At 39.5% G+C, this 23,046-nt stretch overlaps 1 protein-coding gene across 3 annotated transcripts; it reads right to left on the bottom strand.

Annotated features, from left to right (window-relative positions):
• Nucleotides 1-22,921, bottom strand: LOC146684596 (protein bicaudal D homolog 2). Of its 3 annotated transcripts, XM_085444314.1 has the most exons (11): nt 22,719-22,919; nt 21,499-21,909; nt 19,372-19,707; nt 16,860-17,072; nt 16,530-16,682; nt 13,337-13,849; nt 11,531-12,397; nt 10,749-10,928; nt 7,048-7,199; nt 4,442-4,781; nt 1-2,507 (listed from the first exon to the last, which is right to left on the bottom strand). In XM_085444314.1, the coding sequence occupies exons 3-11, from the start codon at nt 19,621-19,623 to the stop codon at nt 2,502-2,504; spliced, it is 2,676 nt and encodes an 891-aa protein (XP_085300440.1). In that variant the 5' UTR covers nt 19,624-19,707; nt 21,499-21,909; nt 22,719-22,919; the 3' UTR covers nt 1-2,501. The 3 variants fall into 3 exon arrangements, with proteins under 3 accessions (XP_085300440.1, XP_085300439.1, XP_085300441.1); XM_085444313.1 differs by lacking the exon at nt 21,499-21,909; XM_085444315.1 differs by lacking the exons at nt 4,442-4,781; nt 21,499-21,909 and having other exon boundaries at nt 22,719-22,921.
• Between the last annotated feature and the right edge of the window lie 125 nt (nt 22,922-23,046).

Here is a 23,046-nt window from a genome sequence, read left to right as displayed (position 1 = left end):
TACGGTGTTGGCTTGTTTTTATTCTTCATGACAAAAGTGGATAGAAGGTCAATGAAAGGTCAACTTTGCATACACAAAAAGTTGAGGACCTCAAATGTGTTATGTGGAGTGTGTGCTTGTCAACAATTTACACAGAATGCAGACCACATAAATACAGTTAAAATATTATACAAGAGTGGCAATTAAATTATACACACATCTGCACAGAGTGACTTAAATCAATGTACAACCTTCAGTGTGAAAATGACATTATGTTAAAGTATTTTCACTTTTTAGCCAGAGTGTGTGGACATAACTTCAATAAATAAATGGAGGAGCTAACCCGGCAGTCTACAATCTTTGATACATTAGGTCCAAATGTATTCAGAATATTAAAAGAAAGTTCAGTAGTTGTAACAGTTGTCTAAAATATCAATCAGCTAATTTTGATTCATTTAAGTTATTACTTAATCCTTAATGAGGTAACATGATTAATAAATACAAGGCATGCCAGCTAAAAAGTGAAAATATTTTACCAAAATGAGATATCACTTTTTTCAGTACTAACACTGCTCAGTGAGTTTATTTAAAATAATTAAAACATTAAAAAAAAAATACAACTACAGTGTTGAACTTTAGCCTCTATTTAGAAAATGTGACTTTCTGAAACAGCAGACAAGACCAAAATCAAGGCACAAAAAACCAAAACAAAACACCAGCTAACCAAAAATAAAACCTCATCAGCAGGATGCGGCTTCTTCTAGTAAAGAGGAAAGTTGAGTTTTAGTAAGTGTCAACATTTTCTAGTATTAATTTCTCCGTTTTCAAACAGCTTTTCCCAAATGCAATTGAAAGGACCACGATTGGTCGTGTTAAGTCAGTTTAATACATTGTAAGTTGCCTTCAGTGAAAAAAAAAGGTGAGGTTACAGTGCCAATGTCAACCTGTGCAATGCTGTCTTCAAGTCAAAGTCCATATATCATACTGCTCTTTAAGCAGTCCCTTTAGAGGTATCAAGTGACACATGTACATTTACATGCTATTCTTCATTGCAAACCTTTAGCAAAGCAGTGTCATGTCTGAGTTCCCACACACTTTAAATGAAGCAGCTTTTTCAGATTTATTTATTCTTGATTCTAAGCCATAATGTGCAAATAGATGCAAACTTCAATGTAATGCTTTTTAAATGATCAGGTATCAGTATTTATTTCTACTTTCTATAAGCAGCAACCCCAGCAATACCTGGTATTAGCATTTCAAACTGAAAACAACACATGCTGTAGAGAAGCAGCCTGCTTGCTGTGGATGATACTAGGTTATTACTATTCATTTATTTTGGTGGCACAAAAAGCATGATGACATTATGCTATGAAATACAAAACACGAATATTGTTGATTAGCTGTTCAAAGGAGCAAAGAGAAAGCAGATATCGAATGGAAAATGTTGTCACAGTAATGAAGAGAAATGACAATGGAGGATTTTACTAAAAGGTTTAGGGGAAACCAGGCCACTTTGTTCTAATGATGTAAGACAGTGACTTCCAAAATCTTCTTATATTAAGAGATGCAAATATCTGTTGTAAAATAGCTGCAGCCAGCCATTGGTAACGGAAAATGAGGCTAGGTTTCAAAGCCCAAAGCCTTAAACAGTAGATTGTATACAGGCACTGTCCTGACTTGGTCTGCATAGTTTGCGAAGATGCACATTACAGATTTCCCAAATCATGCATCTCACCACTCAGTGTCTGAACTGAGGTGATGAATGTATGGCTGATATTTTCCATATGAAATGTCATGTTTACTGACCTCTCTTTAAAGGGTGTGCCTGAAATCTAAGAACCAGAAATGGCGTAATAGAAAGAGCATGTAACTGCACCACCAGTAAAAGGAAGAATCTCAAGACAACAATAAGCTCTACTTTTAAGGTAAGACTATTGGTAAGGCTGCAGTGTTCTATAAAAAACTACCTGGGAGAGCTACCACAGATCATCTAATGGTTTACCAACACTAAAGACGCCAGATGGGCCTGATACATCAAGCCAGACTAAAGGCAAGAATGTAAGACATAGAGCCTTCAGAGAACAGATCATAGCCTTGAATCAAAGTCTGAGGACAGTAAATATTGTACAAGGAGAGTCTCTGAAATAAATACTGCCAATGGTTCAGTACAACACAAAGCCTTGAACAGGACCAGATGGAAGTTGGAACCACTTTGGACAACACAGGTAATGACTTCACAAAGAAATGAGCAGCACATTTGTCTCTTCATCCTTCTTCGGGCTGCATGCAGGCTTCTCCACTCCAAGCAGAGAAGACCAAAAGGGTGGGATGAGAGTTTTTTTTTTTTTTTTTTAATACTTTTTTTTCCTGTCCATGGTTCTGTTAGGTAGAGTGGGGAATGTAGCATCATATCTGGGATGGACAGGATGTCTCAGGTCAGGGAAGGAGGAGGGAGCCAAGGAGTCAACATGAAGACAGGTCCTTATGGAGAAGAAGGGTTTTGGAGTAATGGGAGGAGTGTTTCAGCGCTACAAAGACAAGGTGAGACAGAGACAAAAAGGAAAAAAATATTTAGTCTGACTTAAGAACTTTAAAAAGTTTAGTGGAAAATGGTAAGGGTAAATTATAAGGATAAACAGATCAATACAACATAGAGCACAAAAGGTTAGCAATTTAGGGGTGATCAGTTAAAATAAGCAAAAATCTTAACCAAACTAAACACTAACCCTAAACTAAAGCTGTGCAAAAACAAGATTGTTCAAGATAAAAGCAAGCACTGAGAAGGTATTTGATCAAAGTTGTTTGTTTGGTCTGTTATGCAAACAGCATAACAATTCACATGTTAGGAAATATGAAGATGAAGTCTTGGCACTGTAAGTACGCTTTCAATTTTGGAAAAGCCTTTTTAAAAACTGCTAACGTTGAAGCATGTGTTCTTTCAGTGCCCTCTAGTTCATTACTAGCACTGTCAGTGCGCCCCAGGGTGGCTGTGGCTACAATGTAGCTTGCCATCACCAGTGTGTGAATGTGTGTGTGAATGGGTGGATGACTGGATATGTAAAGCGCTTTGGGGTCCTTAGGGACTAGTAAAGCGCTATATAAATACAGGCCATTTACCATTTCATTGATATCAATGATAGTTTATTAGTCTCTTATTTAAAACTTGTTATAGAGAAACACTATATGGACAAAAGAACTGGGCTCTGCACACACTGGACTTACAGGAGCTGCTCAGTAATGGAAACCATTGGCATGATGATCCCAGTACACAGTTATTTTGCTGAGGTTAATGCCAGAAGAGGTTTGGAGCTCGTCAGTTACTGAGTCAACAGAGCATTGGTGACTTTTGTATGCTGTGCTGCTCAGCACTCAGTGACACCACATTTACGTGGTCAACCACTTTGTGACTGAGTTGCTTTGGTTCCTAAAAACTTCCACTTTGCAAAAATACCACTTACAGCTAATTGTGGAATATTTAGGAGAAAGGAAATTCCATGAACTCACTTGTTCCAACAGTAGCAACTCATCACAGTTTCTCAAATGTTTGAAAAGGCAGACTGCATGGTTGGGCTGGAATTTACACTCCTGTGGCAATGGGACTGAAAACACCTGAATTCAGTGTGGGTCCAATACTTTTGTCAATATAGTGTGTAAACCAGTTCGATAGCTTAGATCTGCTGGCTAATTTACGTTTATTTTTTTATTGTCTCCTTGATGATTTAGAGTGTGAGCTCCGAGCCCTAGAAGATGTAGCTTTATTACCAGAGCTCTTACTGGCATTAGTGTACAACTCCTCTGTGTTTCTACTTGTAGATGTAAATGATCTTTGTCTAGACTCTCTACAGATTCCGGTCATCCTGGTTCTACTTGCTGAATTGTTAACAGAGTGTGATGTGACTGCCTGGGCCCTTGACGGACTTGAATTGAACTGTGCAGAGTCTGACAGATACGTGTTATGGCATGCTGCTGCTGCTTGTACAGAATTAGACCTGCGACCTGACTGCTTTCTCCTCACAGAAACATCTGATTTAGGGTTTAGAGCATGATTTTGTTGGCTTTCACCCCATGCTTCACTGGTGTTAGCATACACACACACCGTTTTAGAAGAGGTTAGTTTATCTATAGAAGAAGAAAACAAAGAAGACTTCAGTCTGGCAGAAGAGGCAGGTACAACGCGAGTTGTGATGAAAGTGTCCTGACGTAAAGGGACAGAAGCTCTCCGGACTGATGCTCCCTTTTTTGATTCACTTACAGGATACATTTTAGAGCTTAAATCACTGTTCACAGAACTGGTGGAGCCTTTATAGGTCAGGGAAAAACCACGATTCAACTCTGTGTTACAAACATCACTGACACTATGACTTCTAATAAAAGTGGCATCTCTTTGGAGACCCTTGCTTCCGCGTGAGCGGCTGCTGGTTTGGCTGGAGTTGTCAGGATAAAGAGAAAGAGGGGTTCTTACAGGGCTTGTGTGGAGGCTTCTAGTTAGAGATCGCAGGTGGTGAGTAGCAGGAACGGGGCTAGACCGTGGACTGCTCCTCAATGGAGGCCGGGCGGGACTGCTTCTGGGGCTCCGAGGGGCACGGCCTGACTTGGTAGCAAGCTCTTTGGCCCGAGAGCGACGGGGGCTGCTGTTTAAGCTGTGTGGAGACATAGGGGCCTCCAGGTCCTCCAAACGTTGAGTAAGAGCCAGCTTCTGCTGGATGGCCATACGCAGAAGAGAATTCAGTGTCTTCTTCTCATCCTCAGCAGCAGCTAGCTGCCTCTGCATCTCATCCAGCTGGGTCACATACTGATCACACCTGAGAGATGCAACATGCAGCAAGAAATAAAGACAGAGGCATAGAAATACATGCTTCACACTAGGGCTGCTTGATTATGGCAAAAATGATAATCACGATTATTTTCACTGAAATTGAGATCACGATTATTTGACGATATTTATTTAACCCTTTAAGACCTACTATAGAACCAAGTCCACCAGAGCTTATATTATTTTTTTTACATGCTGTAGTGCCATTTGTGGGAGCACTTCAAGTTGCTATACATCAATACAACTGTTATAGCCCATATTTTAATAATATGTATGCATTAAGTCCATAGTAATTACATAAATTGCAAAAAAGTGCAATAAACTACAAAAAAAATTGAAAATTGCTTTTGTTTTGTTTACATATATTTCTACTTGGAGAAATTTAAGAGGTTTATCCCTCAAAACTTTAAATACAATAAAGTTGCAAAAAATAGTTTCCCACCACAGGAAATTTATTTTGAGTGTCTTCATAGTTTTATTTTGGAGATACAGCAATTTTTATATACTGCAGGAAAAACAAAAAACAATCCTATGATGCAAATTTGCAAAGAAAACAGCAGGTGCATCATTTCACTGTGGGAAGTGTTACGAACAGCTGATAGGAACGGCGAAGCGTGTTTCTGGAATATTATGTTTTTGTTCCTGCAAGCGCTTTTTATGCAATTTTTGCAAAGCTATATGTGGAACGAAACCGTGACCGAGGACAAGCTGATGGCATCAGATGTAAGTACAACTCCTCCGGTTTCATATGCAAAACAAATTATTGCGCTAGCTTACATGGTTCAGGTTCTACAGGGATTTAAAAATAGTTACGCAAAACGGAGCGTGCTGCTCTGACCGGCTTTAAAGGGTTAACAATGACTTTTAAAAAATAATATAAAATAGTGTGCAACACCACTGAAGTTTTTTTTTTTTAAACTCTCTTTTCAACCAACGGCAGTCACTCTCCAAATAACTTCTGCTTAGCTTTCCGAGCTTCCCTCGGGTCCTCTTAATCAGTGGTCTCCAACCTTTTTTGCGCCACGGACGGTTTATGCCCGACAATATTTTCACGGACCGGCCTTTAAGGTGTCGCGGATAAATGAGGGAGGGGCTAATAATCGGCTCAGTCATTTTTAATGATCGTTGAAAGCCCAGATCGTAATCGTGATTAAAATTCGATTAATTGAGCAGCCCTACTTCACACGACTTATAGTGTGTTAAATGCAAACATCAAACACCAGCAGGGATTGCAACTGAAGATTATTGTTATTATTGGTTAATTTTACAGGCTAACAAATCATTAAAAATATCACAAGCTATCACAAGTTACAAAAGCAAAACTTTTTTCCCACGGATTATTTTTTGTAGTTAAAATAAATAAATTAACATTGATATCAAACTGAGATAAATAATGTTGGAAAAGCTTCAATTCATTCATTCACTGGCAACCGGGAACGATGCTAACTGGAAAATGTAAGTAAAAATATGTTTAAAATGAGTACGGTAATACACCCTTATTTTCATATATTGTAGAGATGCACTCATACTAGCTATCCACATGATGGCTCCACTGAACCTGATTCTAAGCAAATATCTTTTTATAAAGCTGTAATCTCTATCCTATTGGAACAGACAGTAGCAGCCCTTCATTACTGGCTCTTCTTCAATCCTTCTTAGGGATAACAACTGTCTGGAAAGGGCCTAGACGGTCTAATACATGGCCAAGAACCTTCTCAGGGCACTTTGGCAACACATAACACAATCACCAAAAACAGAAAAATAATCATTAGTGCACTCATACAAATCCCAAATAAAAACACCGCAAAGAAGAGGTTAGTGAGTCAAGTGTTATGATCTGTATGTTTAACTCTTAACATCTTCCCCTTGATAGCATGGTGGTGTTTATAGTCAAACCCATGTCCTACAAACGTTAAAAGTCTTTCTTAAAGGTGACCTTGCTTGATCACCCATCAGCACAGGGCAAAGCATGTGGTTTGTAATCTTCACGTGAACTAGTGGATTGCCCATAGGTGTAATAAGCATGGTAAGCTCATTACACGAGTGAAAGCAAAAGCTGTACCTTAGCAAGAGCACAACTAATAAGCCTTAAAACTACTAGTACAGAGCCAAATACAATCCAGTTTTAAGACATTTTAAAGCAGTTTTTTAAATGTTTGTTTCTTCTAACTTTATTAAATATATGATTGTGTTATATTTGTCCTCCCTGAGTCAGTAATATGTTTTGCTTCAAATCACATGAAATGAAAGCTTACCGGCTGGCGAACATGACTCGAAGAGAAGAGAAGGTGGCAGCGTCCTCCTTCAGGGCTTTGAGCTCATTTCGGAGCTTCATCATGGTCTCTGACACCATACTCTTCTCCGTCTCATACTTTGTTTTCAAATTGGATAAGGCCAACTCTGCAGTCTGCAATAACAAAAATATTATTTAGTATCAAAATGGGGTTTTAAAAACACATTATGATCTGTTGCTGGTATGAAAACACATTATTTAAAATTATGCACTTCTTTCAAAACTAGGAATACTCTGGAGACACTTGCATGCGATAATAAATGCCGGCCAAGAATTTAGGGTCAAATTCCTTAGATTTGAGTAGCTTCAGTGACAGCTCAACTGTTCCTGTCCTATGTGACTACAAAATTTCCTGTTAAACAGCAATCTCGGTCAGAGTTTTAAAGATCAATGAAAAGAAAAATCACTATTATGAAGAAGGCACAAAATCAACAATATGACTCTATAGTTTAAACACGCTGTATCTTAAGCAAATAGTTTGTTCTAAATCACGTTTGCCCCACTAATGGGATTGCTTTTTACTTATCTGTTCTCCAAATACAAATATCAGTGTAACAATCTCATGTGTAAATGGTTTGATTACATCAGAGGCACCAGTGGACAGCTAACGTCAACAGACTTGAGAAGGAAAACTATTGTCAGTGACCACTGGCCCATCAAACAGATTACCTTAAGTGTGCGTATGTGTATACAGGACTGACTGTTCAGGTAATGACAGAAACAGGTCATGCAATGCTGAACATAGCACATCAGAGGAGAGGTTGAACTCTCTTTCCCTCTTCCCTTTGTGCTATGTCACATCAGAGGAGAGGCTGATGTACTCAAGGTGCACAATCATGTGGGTCCAGGGGACTGTCTAGACAAGACATTGATGAGACAGGTCACCCATACTGCTTATGTGAGATTATGGATGGATAATACTCCTGCAAAGTGAGTTATATAACAAGCACGTATGGCGTCTCCAGTTGGACTGGTCAGTGCTTTCAGCAACATGCTCTCTCACTTGACCTAATTCTCAGTGAGCAGACAATTTCCTGAAGTACTTTTATATGGGGAAATGCACAACATCAATATAGTTACAGGATTATTTTATTATTGTTGGCTGTATCTGTGAATAGCAATTGTTTTCCCAACTTTTTTACTTACTCAACCTAACGGGAAGTGCTATGTCAAACATTTTTTAATGTTATGTTTGCTTTAAATTTACTTGGAGTTGGCACCAAAGTAACAGACAAAAGTAAAAGCAATAGTTACTGCGGCTGTGTGTTATTATAAACGAGGATAAAAATAGTGCGCATGAACTTTGCAAAAAGCAGCTTGCACATCAAAGCTCAGCAATCAACTCAATACTGAAATCTTTTCACAGCAAACTTTTACTTTAAGTGTCATGTTTACTGTCATGTTTACTGTCATGTTTACTGTCACCAGCAACTTTGAAGTTGCTGGTGACAGTAAACACAAAACCAGCAGCTTTGTCATAATAAGAAAATGGTGTGTTAGAATGAATTTATTTTGCATAATCAATGATAGCAGCAATGCTTGTCTGGCTGCTTACTGATACTTAAGTGATGGTGTGTCTGGTACGGTTATTGGGATTTACTGCCAGTCTCCGGTACCAATCCCTGCTTATTATAATAAGGCTAAGCAGAATGCACTCAGTGGACTGTGGCCAGTTTTAGTTAATCTAAGGATTTGTTGAAAAGCAGATAAAATTTCACTCAAGATTTTCATTGGTTGACTAGAGGCCTATTAAGGGCTCCAACATACTTCTATGGTGATCCTACACATAACGTATAATTGCATTCCAGAATTTCCAGTTGAAGTCAGAAATCTGAATTCCTGAGTTCCCAGTCACAATTTTTCAAAGTCTGAGCATCCCCACCAAGCTTGACTGAACAATCCAAGATGACAGCAATAAATGTAAAGTTAAAAGGTAAAATTGTATAACTTGCAATTTGTTCTGTCACTGCTGTGTATTCATGACTTGCTAATGAAGCCATATGCATAGCTCTGACACAGCACAGCGCAAAGAAAAAAAAAAAAGTTAGTGATGCATGAATGACTCGATCTTGCTAAGAAGCAAAACAAATTCAGCAAAGCAATGAGAAACACCGAGTATTACTGGAACACACTTGACTAGGGAGTTACGTCATCCCCAGCTTTGACGTCTGACTTCTGAGATAAACAGAACACAGCATTAGGACAGCTGTGCAGACCAAGCCCTACATGTCGTAACTCTTTACTGTCACCAGGGGGCAGTGTCAGAAACAACTAAGTGAATTTATAAAATATAAAGAGTTGAAGCAAAACAAAGTGTTAAAAAAACAAACAAAAACAAAAAAATGTGTCCACTGCAGTCACTGTCTCTGATTCTTGAGCTGAATTTGTTGATCACAAATTTTTTGTCCTCTCACACTTCTCTTGCTTGTGGCGAAAGCAACTCTCAGACACATAACTAGTTGTACCATAAATTACCCCTAACAAGAGATGACAACTCTTTTATCTTATAACTTATATCTAACACAGACTAATGGTTAAATATTAGCAAGGTTAATTTTCAGACAATCTGTGTAAACCAAGGTAGCTATTCTCAAAATTATGTTCATATAACAAAACAAAAACAATGAAGCCTGCCTTCTATGAGTGAAAGTGGGAAAGTATAGGAAAGCTTGATTTTAATATCAAGCAGCAAAACTACAAACACTGACCTTAGACACAAAAGAATTAAAGATCAAATGACATTAGTTGGCCTCAATTCTAAACAAGGCACATTCCAAGAGACCTTTAAGCCCTTTTTCCTTTAGTACTTATTTGGATCGGCTCAACTTGGCTTGATTTGTTTTCATTACAATCGAGTACCACCTAATATGTGTGGGGTCATTATACCAACATAGCCAATGTCCTGTGATGCCACTGACTAACAAATTGGTGGCATGCAGTCTGTTGACGTCACATTTTAGAAATGACTCTGATCTCTTGGAACCCCAGCCAAGTAGATAGTAAAAAAAAGTCCCTGGAAACACTTACTATGACCTAATGGAAAACCCTAAAAACTGCATCAAGCCGTGACAATCAACCCGAATAGGTACTAACTGATAGGGGCCATTACTTATTCATAAATGGGACATACGACTTGTTTCGGACAGTGAATGAGCTACGGTGTATATCAAGGTGCTTTACAGGTGAGGTTAGTATAACTGTCAGTGGTGACAATCCTGCTAAATGAGTTTTTCTTCTGTTAAACAAATAAATTATTTAAATTATTTCTTTTAACATGTATCAACAACCTGACATACACAGGGAGGATGAGATGAAGGCGAAAAAACAGAAAGAAAATGCTTATACAAATGGCATTTGTGTAGATTTAAAGACAAATAGTTTTTCAATATTTGGCATGGTGTTTGTAAAAACAGGTTTGTCAGAGTAACAGTGGTAAGTGTGGAAGTTATGTCAATGCTGTACATGAGAATAAACATGACTGGTGACATAACACCATCTACATATATATGAATGGGGCAGTAATTGTAAAGACTGTAGCAAAGGGCTGGTGCCAAACAGCCGATACACTCACAACTTCAGCTCCTTCTGAAGTAACACTATACTTCCCTTCACTGAAGATAAAGACAAACATTACAACACAGATACTTGCTTACTGTGACCTACCTGTTTGTTAGCCTTGAGAACAGTCCTGAGGGTAGCAATCTGTTCTCTCTTGGTACTCAGAAGAGACTTGAGTTTTAACACTTCCTCCAAGAGGTTTTCATTGTCCCGCTCTGCCTCTCCACTGCTGCTTAGCCCTGAGTAGGGCACTGCACCCCTCTGACGACAAAGGTCCACTGCCACCTGAGAGAACAGAGACAGATATTTATAAGGGTTAGCACAGTTAGTCTGGCAAATAACATTTCTTATATAACGGGAACAACATTTTGATTTAAAAAAAAAAAAAAAAAAAAAAAAAAAAAAAATCTTTATCACGAAATGATCACATTTCTTAACAATAACACTGAAGTGGCAGGAATAAATCTTCAAACATGTAAAAGAGGATTTATTTTTTGTTTGAGAATATGCACTTCTCTAGTTAATGAACTTGTTACCACCCTGTCTTTTCTTTCGGTGTAATGGAGGTTACAGTTCTACTCTGACCCCTGATAAGCCGCTACATTCACGCCCACACGTGTCACTGTAGCCCATGCCAGGCACTGGATTTGTGCAGACATGGGACCAGCTGAACTCTGTTAACAGGCTGAGCAGATTATTAGGTTCAGTGAAACATTTGTAAAGGAGTTAAGGATTTTACCCAGAATAAAAGTTTGTTTTTCAGCATTAGGGTTACAGCAAAAAAGTTTGAGAATTTGCACTGGTTACAAGTTTTAGTTCACAAAGAACTAAGTAGTGTTGGAGTACTACATTAATAAATGTCACAAGAACTACACTTTTTGTCTTACCCGAAGATGTTTTATCTGGCAACGGATGACTGCTACTAAGTTGCGAACATTGGAAGGGTCCCTGAAATCTAGGGTGGGGGATCCAGGGCAGGTAGGAGAGTCTCCACTGGTTACAGCACTGTCAACTTCTCCCATAAACTGCAACGCTGCAGCTTTCGAAATGAACATGTCATTGGCTCGAGTCTTCTTTTGGACGCTGTGCTGGGAATAGAGGTGTGATCTTCTGGCGCTGCCTCCTGACCTGGCACCATCACGATAATAGTCCAGGGTGACCCGTTTGGGAGTAAGGTTGTTGCATACACAGATGTGGTGATACAGGTTGGACAGCTCCTCAGAGAAGGCCAGCAGCTCTTCCTGAGCAACACTTAAGTGCCCTTCAGAATCACTTGCCACTTTCCGTGTTGCTCCAATCTCCTTCTCCAGCTCACTGATGCGCTCTTGATCTTGCTTGCTGGACTTGATACACTGACGGATTTTGTCAGCCAGCTCCTGGGCCTCAGCCCTCCAACGCTCCTTCTCTTGCTTGTATCTCTGCTCCAGGGTGTTATAACGTGTTCCTGCCTGAGACAGTTCATCTCGCAGCTTTAGAAGCTCTTCGCTAGCCGCGCGCATACGCGCTTCCAGCACCTCCTTGCTCTTGGTGTCTACCTCATAGTCAAATACAGCATTGCCACCATCTTTTTCTGTCTCATTATCTCCTTTGTCATCCACCTCTTGGCTTTGTTGTCGACTACTCTGCACAGCTTCCAGCTGCTGGGTGAGAGAGCCAACCTTGTCTTCTTGCTGACTGAGTGCCTGTCTGGACATTACCAGCTGCATCTGCAGTTCCTCCACCTTGCTAGTCAAGCTGGACTTCTCTCGCTCTGCCTGGATGTACACACAAACATAACATGAGAAGTCTGTAATTATTAACATCAGTTCACAGAACAAGAACAATACTGAATGTTGATTAATTTCAAAACAAAAAGGGAGGTTATAAATGTCTGTGACACACATTTCTCCCCCACCACCTTTACTCATAAATTTTTAATGTCAAATAGCGACATCTGTTCAGTAGGAACTTTCAAACCCAGCCTCCTGATTTAAGTGCACCATGAATAATATATTTACATTACATAGAGAGCAATGACAGCTCAAGACATTCTTCATTTCCTGAAGTACCCTTTGGTTTATGAAGCTTTATCAGGTGGGAGCTGGAGAAAGTGCTTGATGGAATACACAATATATATTAATGCTCCTCCTCCATCACAAAACGGATGTGGTCTAGAGCAGGAAGTGGCAGAGAGCCCTGCTAACAGCTTAGCGCACAGACTAAATTGTATATCCTCCTTACTTAGCCAAGCCAGATAACAGCTTTCTATTTTACATATCTACAGTAAATAAACTGTCTAAACCTTTTAAAGGCTTTTAAATTCATATATAAAAGGTCATAAGAAAGCAACATAGGGTAAATGCTTAAGTAATTATCAAATTATTGTGTGTTATTTTTCTTAACTCTGTTAAGACTATTAATGGGCACCCAAGCATCTGAGAAACAATGATACCCTAAACCCTAATTCTACTTTTAGTGATACTTGAAACTGACTGTGATGGCTATAGAATTACCACACTAAACTAATGATACTTCCATACCCAAACGTTTGCAAATTCTCGTTACCTCTGTACACAATCCATAAAATGACTTCATTCTCTTAATAACATGTAGGATTGAAGTTACTTTTTTTTAGTTCCTTTTAATCATTTGTCCTCAGTGGGATACCACAAAGAAGCATTTGAAAAAAAGGTAAGTGTTTTTCTGTTGCTCACCTGTAGGAGCTGCTGCTTTAGTTTCTGACTGTCTGAAAAGTGTAGCTCACTCAGCAGGTCTGCGACCAGTCCAGAAGCAGGAGCACGAAGTACATCACTGTGGCGTGGGGTGGAGTAGCGATGGATGAGGCCGTTACTTTTGGAGCCACCCAAGTGAGGAGGGTTAGCAGAACTGGAAGAAGATCCAGGACCGTTATTAAAACCGCTGTCCTGATTCTCATCCCCATCCTCCCCTTCACCCTCTCCACCCTGGCCCTCTTCCTGGCTGTCATCCAGCTGCTCCAAGTGGAGCTCCAGGTTCCCCACAGAATCAAAGGGGTTAAGGGTCAAGGCAGAGAGCTCCCGCCGCAGACTGTTTTTCTGCTCCCTTTCCTCCTTCAGTGCTTCAAGGGCCTCATCCAGCTGCCTCTCTGCAATCTCCCTCAGTCTTCCAGCTTCCTCCAGCTGTCCTCGCAGCTCCTCCTGCTCCTCGTTCTTCTGGGTCAGCTCCAGCTTAATTGATTCAAACTCAACCTGAAATAAGATTAGAAGCAGGACAAGAAGACTTTCTTTGTTACTTTATTCAGCTCATTTAGTATGAATGGAAATTGTATCCCTAACATGCAAATACACTTATCACTGCATTTAGCAAAGTTACACTCACAACCAGACAGCTTCAGTAGGCAAATGAAAACTACACTGTCTGACTTCATAGTCACCCAAACCAATAATTTTATTATTGCTATAGCATAGTTTCTTCCCCTCTGCTGTTGGACACATGAACAATAACCATATGACTGTTCCCGCTACTAACACATGACCCTACGCTGTGTTCACTGCATCATTCCATGTTTGGCACTGATCACCACCTGCACTCATGTATATATCTTTCAACGTAGCACTCTTAATTCTTATTCTCATGTATATATCTCATGTATAGCTCATGCACATATCTTTCTATGTAGCACTTTTAATTCTTATCCCTACTTTTATTTTTTTTCATGTCTATTTAAGTGCTATTTATGACACAATTTAAGTGCTATTTATTACACTATGTTTGCACTGAAGCACCGCAGCAATTTCCTAATGTTGTAAACCTGCTCAACATTTGGCAATAAACCCCTTTCTGATTCTGATTCTGATTCATAAATGAACAGTCAAAATAAAGTGGATAAAAATGTATCCATTTAGGAATTCTAATAACAATGTTTGCTGGGCTCTTGCTAGAAACACAGTAGCTTTTAGAAGCTTAAGCTTAATTTATAACAGTATTTATAACAGTATGTTTGCACTGAAGCACCACAGCAATTTCCTAATGTTGTAAACCCGCTCAACATTTGGCAATAAAACCCTTTCTGATTCTGATTCTTTCTGATTCTGACATAAAGTACACATAAAATAATGCATGTTTCTTATAAATAGCTATAATATAACATTGAAATTGTCCTTCTATGATTGACAGGCTAAAGATCAGTTAGGGTACATGTGTTAACATCAAAGGGCCAAATCTGTACAGTCATGGACAATTTTTAGTCTGGCATGGATATCATTTTAGGTTATTGAGAAATTCTGGTCTGCCAGGCTGTAGCTGTGGTCTCTGCAGGTTAAAAGCTTGCTAACACAGAATGCAACAAAATGAAAGAAGAAAAAAAAAAGAAAAGTTTATACTGAGGGCAGACAATTTCAACCAAAGCAAGAAACTGGACAGCTTATGCTTTTACCAAGTGTAAAGAAAGGCCAGTGTATCTTTCTCAAGAGACATAAAATGTCTCTTGAGAAAAAACATAATTTGCAGCATTGCACTAATGTTTGAATTAAAATGAATTATTAAAAGCCAAGCTAACACTAGTTCTCAAGTTCAGGCTGTTAAAAAAGGTACTTATTTGGCTATATGGTAGCTTACTACAATAGTAAGACTAATAATTGGCTAGCTTTTATGTGGACCACATTATGTGTGAAAAGGCCAAATGAGACATACATTTTGGACTCAAAGCATGTCCATCTGTCCCTTCATGTGATTCTCATTTTCCAGTGTGTCCCTCAAATGAAAATGAATGTGGTTTCATTTAAAAATTATATTCCAGACAGAGAGATACAGATGACAAAATATTTTCTTTCAAAGTCAACTCACAGGTCACATACATTTTTCCCAAATCTAGTACTGACAGAGATGTGTATGCACATCAAGCAGACTTGGAATAACTGCTTAATACAACAACCAACATGAAAAATTTACATATAAGTACAGTGTCTATGGAGCATTTTCCAAAGCTGTGCTTATATTTACAAAATATTCTCACATAAAATTATTAAAACAAAAATATCTAAATTCTCAGAGCACATAATGTCCTCTAGAATGTGAAAAAATAAATAAAAAACACAACATCCCGAAATATCTTGAGAAACATGAAATAGTTACACTGAAACATGGTTGCCATGGTGCAACACACAGCTATAATTACACACTTTCAATCACACTGCATTACAAATGTTAAACTGGCTTTGGTATTCGGCTTTCAGTGGAAGCAGGTTTTATGGGAATATACTGTCTAATGAAAAACACAGGTAGTTATGAGATGAATAGCATGTCCTCTGCTGTGGGAGCTGCTTCATTTGGTGAAAAGAACAACACTATTCACCCGGCAACTAGACTGTCCAGTCTGTTCACCAGCAGCTTTTTTGTTACCGTCCTTTGAAGTTTTGACAACAAACATGTTGTGTGGTATAGTGTATTTGTTTACCTTCCTCCTCATGTGTGAAGGTGGAGGAACAAAACCTTACTGAATTATTTCTCTTCATTTCTCCATACGGTTGGAGATTAGGGTTATTGATAGAGGAGAGAGATGGGCAGAGCAAGCGAGCTCTGGCTTTGGGCATTATCAGGTTTAGCTAAAACCCTCGCAGTTACCCCACCACACTAGTCTACTTCAGGTAATTCAGAAACTCTGTAACAAAGGTAACCTGCTTTTCTGTGTCACCATGCTCTCTGGCCCTAGAAATTCTGAACACTACTGTTTCACACATCCATGTCTCCTCGTCAGCCCCTTGCCAATTTTTTAAAAAAATGTTTCAAATTTATGCAGCAGATGGGACTCAGGACATATAGAGTGGAGATGGGGGTTGTTTATCGATTTATTTCATATTCTTTCAATAATAAAATCAATAAATATAATGTTATACAAAAATGATTGTGTGAAGGAAGGTGACAACTGACCTGGTTTTCCTTGAGCACAGACACCTGCTTTTGCAGAGATATGTTCTCTTCCTCTAGCTCCCCATTGTCCTGCAACTGGCGCAGCTCACGCACTTTATATTCCTTTATTTCATCCCTCAGGTGGCCTTTCTCTGCCTCAAGACACTCACACTCCTGTGGAAGAAAATCCACAGTAAAATCAGTACAAAGCACAGCTTAACATGCTTAACTGTCAATTACATATCATATACTGTTAATTCTAGGCTAGAGAACTAATATTTTCTCCAAAGGGATTTAATTTTTATTTGCATTTATCACGAGAAGAGGGAGTACTGAATGAGTACACCATACCTTCTTCAGCTGGGTGGAGAGCCCCCCAAGTCTATCAATCTCTGCGTGGGCATTGCCCAGAGCAAGGCGTGCTTGCTTCAGCTCTGTCTGAACTTCCTCTATGCGCGTTGCCATGGCAGCCTCTTTACTGGCAGTCTCCTGTAGCAGGCTCTCCTCCCGGCACTCTCCATCAGCAGCTGCACGTTTCTGGCTGCTCACAGAATCTGCAAATGCCTTAACACAAACAAAAACTGATAAGGACAGCTCTAAAACACTATTTGACACACTATTGTGTTACACATAAGGGGGGAAACAATAACATTTGACCCATATCATTATAAAGATAAGAAATGTAAACAATGTAAACAAAGGAGAGGAAATTGCACTTCTCTGTCAGTTTTCAGTGGACATTAATCACCTGAGACCTGACTGCAATGAGGAAATAGCTGATATGGTTCTGTAACCTTGGACCTTAACAGCAATTTCCACATCATTTTTGCAGTTCTGTTTGTCTTGCCTTATACTATGACCCTAATAGATTACAGTTATCTAGCAATAACATGCATTTTTTCACAGCGTGCCACAACCACAGACCTTGACACACACTATGCACCAATAAGTGCTAATGAAAGAAAGATCACATAAGGGTTTTAATGAAACAAACAAGCTACTAAACATGCCTAAATGATCACTAATAATATGGTTACATAATGACCAGCACAGGAGCTCAACCCTGCCAAAACCTAAATGGGTAAATAGCCAAAAATAAAAAAGGAGGTTTACACTGATTTTAAAAATAGCTGAAATCAGAAACAGTACAGCACTTAAATTTATATGGCATTATAAAGCATCCCAGCTGACCACTTTTACTGTTATTCTTACAGATAAATTGATTAATATCAGTAACTACCCGTAAGAAGGATTTTTTTTTTTTTTTAATTTCTCCCCTTTTAATTTGAACAGGCAGATGGAATAACTGCAAAATCAGAAATCTGCCCACATGACCGGACTTAGTTTTATAGGATTAATTTCTTACATAAATCAGTATTTAAAAACCTGTTCCAGTAATACCAAATACCTTTGTGGGTCTATAAGTATTTGTGACAAAATTTACATTAGGAAACACTTGTTAAAACATTCTTAATGTGCTAATTATTCTTCAGTTTTCTGTATGGAAACAACACTGCATTAATCAGTTATTTTAGCAGAAATTCAGTGGCAATATGAAAACGGAGTCTAATACAGTTTTTGTACCTTTAAAATTGAGATTCAAACGATCTAGTAAATATGGTCAAGTCAGTGTTACTATACAATGGTTATTTACTTAACACCCCCCCCCCCCCCCCCCCACAATGGTGGAAAGTGCATTGTTTATAATATGAAAAGCCTATGCATTATTTCAATGTATCTATGAAAGGCATGGTTTAAACATAATCAGAGCTTTGCTGTATTGGCCTGATCTTTTATCTTGAATATCCTGCTCTGACCATATTAAATCCTTAATGCTTTAACATAACGAATCAAAATCAGCTAAATTTAGACATCCAAATTAACATATGTTAATAGCAACATGCTGACTAACTGGATGCAAAAACGTCATAATCAGTTAACACTCTTCTCCTGCCAACATCAAATGACATGTGAGGCAAACCTGACTCAACATGATCACAAGACAAGACATTCAAAGTATAATATTAGGTCACAACTGTAACAGAGCTGTTATTGTTTTATCAGAAAGTGAGAGCTACAAAAAGACAATGACGGAATGAACAGGCAAATTCATGACATAGTCCACTGGCACGTGTAAAAAAAACAAAACAAAAAAAACTCTCAACCATGGTATCTTTAAAGGACTGCAAGACCGCAAGGCAGCTCCTCAACTATGAACTATAAAATGAATAAACTTAGAGAGATTGTGCTTATATATAATAGCAGCAATTATGGTGTTGATGGCATTTAAATTATGCCTACCAATAATGTAAACCCGTTAAACCTGATAATTATAAAATACAATTTTTGTATGGTGTCCATTGTTTCATGATTTTAATACCCTGCAAAATACAAGAGTTCTGTTTATTAGACCATTACTGTGAAAGCTTACAACGGGAAATGCATTTCATTGCGCACATTTTATTATATAAACAAAAGATCACACAGCAAGTATGTGATATAGGAAAACTACCTGGAAACCAGTGGAATGATGACCTCACAAGCTTACAAGGTAAATATGGTAAATGGACTGGTGTTTTTTTAGTGCTTTTCCCAATCACACAAGCACTTTTTTCTATGCTTTCCCTATGTAAGTGCTTTCTATCTAACGTTCACACAGATTCATACTCTGATGAATGCATCAGAGAGCGAGTTGGAGTTAGTATCTTGCCCAAGGATATTTGGCATGCAGACTAGAGAAGATGAGGATCGAACCACCAACCTTCCAATTAGTACGTGACCTGCTCTACATCCTGACCTACAGCCACCCCAAATATATAAATAAACAATCTAAAAAAATAACATATGCCTTAGGTGCTCCTACCTCTTTGAGCTGTTGTAGCTCCAGTTTGAGAGATTCATGCTCTTCTTCCAGCTGTGTGTGTTTCATCTTGAGGGAAGCACTTTCCTCCAGCACCACCAGACCGTAGCGGGCTGCCTGTAGCTTTTCCTCTGTGGCCTCTTGAAGCTCGAGAGTCAGCCGCATCACTTCAGCCTTCAAATCCCTGCTCCCCATCTCCGCTTCCTCTTCTCCCTCGGCCATTGCACCTGCTGGGTCTGCACCCGCCTCCAGCATCCTTACTTAGTCTCCTGCTTGTCTGCAAATGTTTTACTGAGACAATTGCCTCCTTCACTCCTCTGCTTTCATTACGCCACACCACTACGGCAAAAGACAAAGAACATGGTTACATAAAATACTTGGAGATAGAGGTTTTTGCATAAATTGTAGTGTGACACTAATGGAGTAAACTGTAAGGTTTAACTTTGGGATTAGTTTAATGGGATAAAAGTTTTACTAAAGCTTTAAAGACCAGGAGAAAAATCTAAGAGATTAAATTAAGATCTAGTGCTGAAAGGGCTGCATTATCAGCTAGAGTGCTTTCTGATTTTTATTTTATTTTTTTGCATGATTGTCATACGTGATGTTTCAGATCATCAGTTTCTAATACTAAGAAAGATAACACAATAAAAATAAAATGCCCCTTTTGGTAAATCATATGTATTATTATTAAAATAATAATACATAAAATAATCACTTGAACAGAACATGTCTGACAAAGTGAATTAGGAAAAGAGATCTGGTGAACCTTCCCCCAGGAGTGGTCATCCTACCAAAATTACTCCAAGAGTGCATCAAGAACAACATCTGAAGAACAGCAGGTCTGGAGGGGGGGGGGGGGGGGGGCAGTTTTCAACAATAAGAAAGAGGCTGGGCAAAGCTGGCATCCACAGGAGGGTTCCAGGATAAAAAAAAAACTCATCACTGACTAAAAAGAACACAATGGTTCATTTTCAATTTGATCGAACCATGAATTCTGCTTACTACCACAAAATTCTGAAGGACAATATCTGACCATTAGTTCATAATAGTCCACTTAAGTATGGGAAGGTTTTTGAGTGGCCAAAGTCCAGTCTTAAATCTGATTAAGATGTTTTGGCATAACTTTAAACAGGCCACTCATGCTTGAAAATTACTCATTGTAGCTGAATTAAACGATTTCTGCAAAGAAGAATGACCCAAAATCCCTCCACAATGATGTGAAAGACTCATTGCCAGTTACTGCAAATGCCTGATTGCAGTTCTTGCTGCTAAGTGTGGCACAACCAGTTATTAGGTTTAGGGGGCAATTACTTTTTCACACAGGGACAGATAGGTTTGGATAGCTTTTCATAGCTACTGGTCCTTAATAAGCTAAATCATCATTTAAGAACTCCACTTTACATTTGCTCAGATTTTTTTTTTTTTTTTTGGGGGGGGGGGGGGGGGGGGGGGGGGTCTAATACTAAAATGTGTTTGATCTGAAACATATAAGTCTGACAAATATGCAAAAACATAAATCAAGAAACCGTTTTTCACCGTCTAAGAAATGATTTAGACCTAAAACAAACAAATTGATTACTGAGGTTTCCTCACATCCCCATAATTAACAAAAACAGGCTTAAACTTAAATGCAAGAGGATGCTGATGCTATTTAGTATTTTTTAGTATTTATTTATTTATTGTCATTGTCAAGAACAATGAAATTGCGTTTGGGGCTTCCATACAACCCAAAAAAAAGAAGAAAATAATAAATACCCCTTAAAACCCAAGTGTACATATTTAACCCAGTGTGACTCCAATGCAATAAGACAATCCTTAGCAATAATGTTCGTAGAAATTCAGACAAAGACCTGAGAAACATGACAAAATACAACAATGCAACCCATTCAATATTATTGTACTGTGAGATATGATATCAGATATGATAGTTATCTATTTAAGAAAGGGGGGGGGGGGCAGGAGGGGGAAGAGAATAAAGATATGATGCACCAATGCAGACCAGTTCATTGCTATTAAGAAGTTGGATATGGTTATTGTCCGTGAGAGGGGGGCAGAGAGTTCAGGAGCCTCACAGCCTGTGGATACAGGCTGTTGGCCAGTCTGGATGTTCTGGCCTGTATAGACCTGTACCTTCTCCCTGAGGGCAGCAGATGGAAAAGGTGGCGCGCAGGGTGATGTTGGTCCCGCAGGATACTGTGCACCCTCCTCAGACAGCGAGTGGGGAAGATATTACTGATCTCTGGCAGACTTGTTCCAATAATTCTGCCAGCTTCTTTCACCACCCGCTGGAGTGCTTGCTGATCGGCCTTGGTGCAGCTGGGGAACCACACTAGAAATCCATACGTCAGAACGCTGCTGATGGCACAGTTGTAGAAGTTCAACATCAGAGATCTGGGAATGTGTGCGCTCCGCAGTCTCCTCAGGTAGTAGAGGCGCTGTTGGGCCTTCCGTACAACTGAGGTGATATGGTTGCCCCAGGACAGGTCCTCGGTCACAGTTACCCCCAAGAATTTAAAACTGCTCACCCTCTCCACCGCCTCACTGCCAATGAAGAGAGGCAGATGGTTGTTATGGCCCCTCTTCCGGAAATCTACAATGACCTCCTTGGTCTTTTTGGTGTTTAAGACCAAGTTATTGTCGTGGCACCATGACTCTAGTTGTTGCACCTAGAATCATGGTGCCACGACAATAACTTGGTCTTAAACACCAAGAGTAGCATCGACCAGTCTTCATCTTTCACACTACGCAAATTACTACTAAACACTTGAAACAGCTGCTACACGACCAAGGCGCGGAAACAACATATGTTTACTTCGACCGGCCTGGGTGGGGCAGATTCCCACGATTTCCTCGTGTCCTCTTGTCTGACCGAAGATGGAAACACCAGCCGCTGGTCGTCCCGTGCCAAAGGATGTAGCTGCGAGTTAGTCATGAAACAAGCATCTGCTTCCTCTACGCCAAGAAACCGGTTCTCCGTGAACATGCACTAAGAGCTTGCAATTGAGAATATTCGCTATGTTTAAAAGCAAGAGGCTATTAATCAGATAAAACACATATTGACAGTAGTCAAAGACCACAGTGGAGTAACGTGGAAATATGACACAACTAGAGACAGCTAGCAGCACCAGGTTTAATCTAACGCTGATGCAGATAGCGAAACGGACTTTCGCTAGCTAGATAGCTTCTTAGCTTTGCAATTTCACCTTCCTACATAGCCTTAACCGAACGGACGCCAACAGTCTAACCGATTAACTAACTAACGGGGCTTGAACACTGTTGTAACAAGAGCCGGATCCTATCAGGCAAGCTAATTAGCCGGACAGCCATCATTAGCCTACCTACATACTCACCCTATGGCTTTATCCCAAAGATGGCACTCGGTGGCTGCTCGCAAACGTTAGCCTTGCACGTCCAAATGGAGCTGTCTCTCTTAAAAGCAACGGTTGCTAATTACGAAACAACAGCCAAGGATACCAACAGCGGCGGCAGCAGCAGTTTCCCTTCCTCCCACCAGTTCCTCCACCCGTTTCTCCTCCCGAGGTCGGGTGTCAAACGCGCGCCGAAACCGCCAAGGCACGAGGACCCCCTCTAGCTTAGCAACGAGGCAATACAACCTCACTAAGAACCTTATTTTTTATTATATGGCTAGTTTGGGCCAGTTGTTTCTAACAGGGCGTG

Source organism: Copadichromis virginalis, linkage group LG20 (assembly GCF_057382275.1).
Source record: "Copadichromis virginalis isolate Kocher_CV1m ecotype Utaka linkage group LG20, C_Virginalis_male_GT1.1, whole genome shotgun sequence".
In the NCBI taxonomy this organism is placed as follows: domain Eukaryota; kingdom Metazoa; phylum Chordata; class Actinopteri; order Cichliformes; family Cichlidae; genus Copadichromis; species Copadichromis virginalis.
The sequence above is the reverse complement of the archived record's forward strand: the minus strand, read 5'-3'. Positions and strand labels throughout refer to the sequence as shown.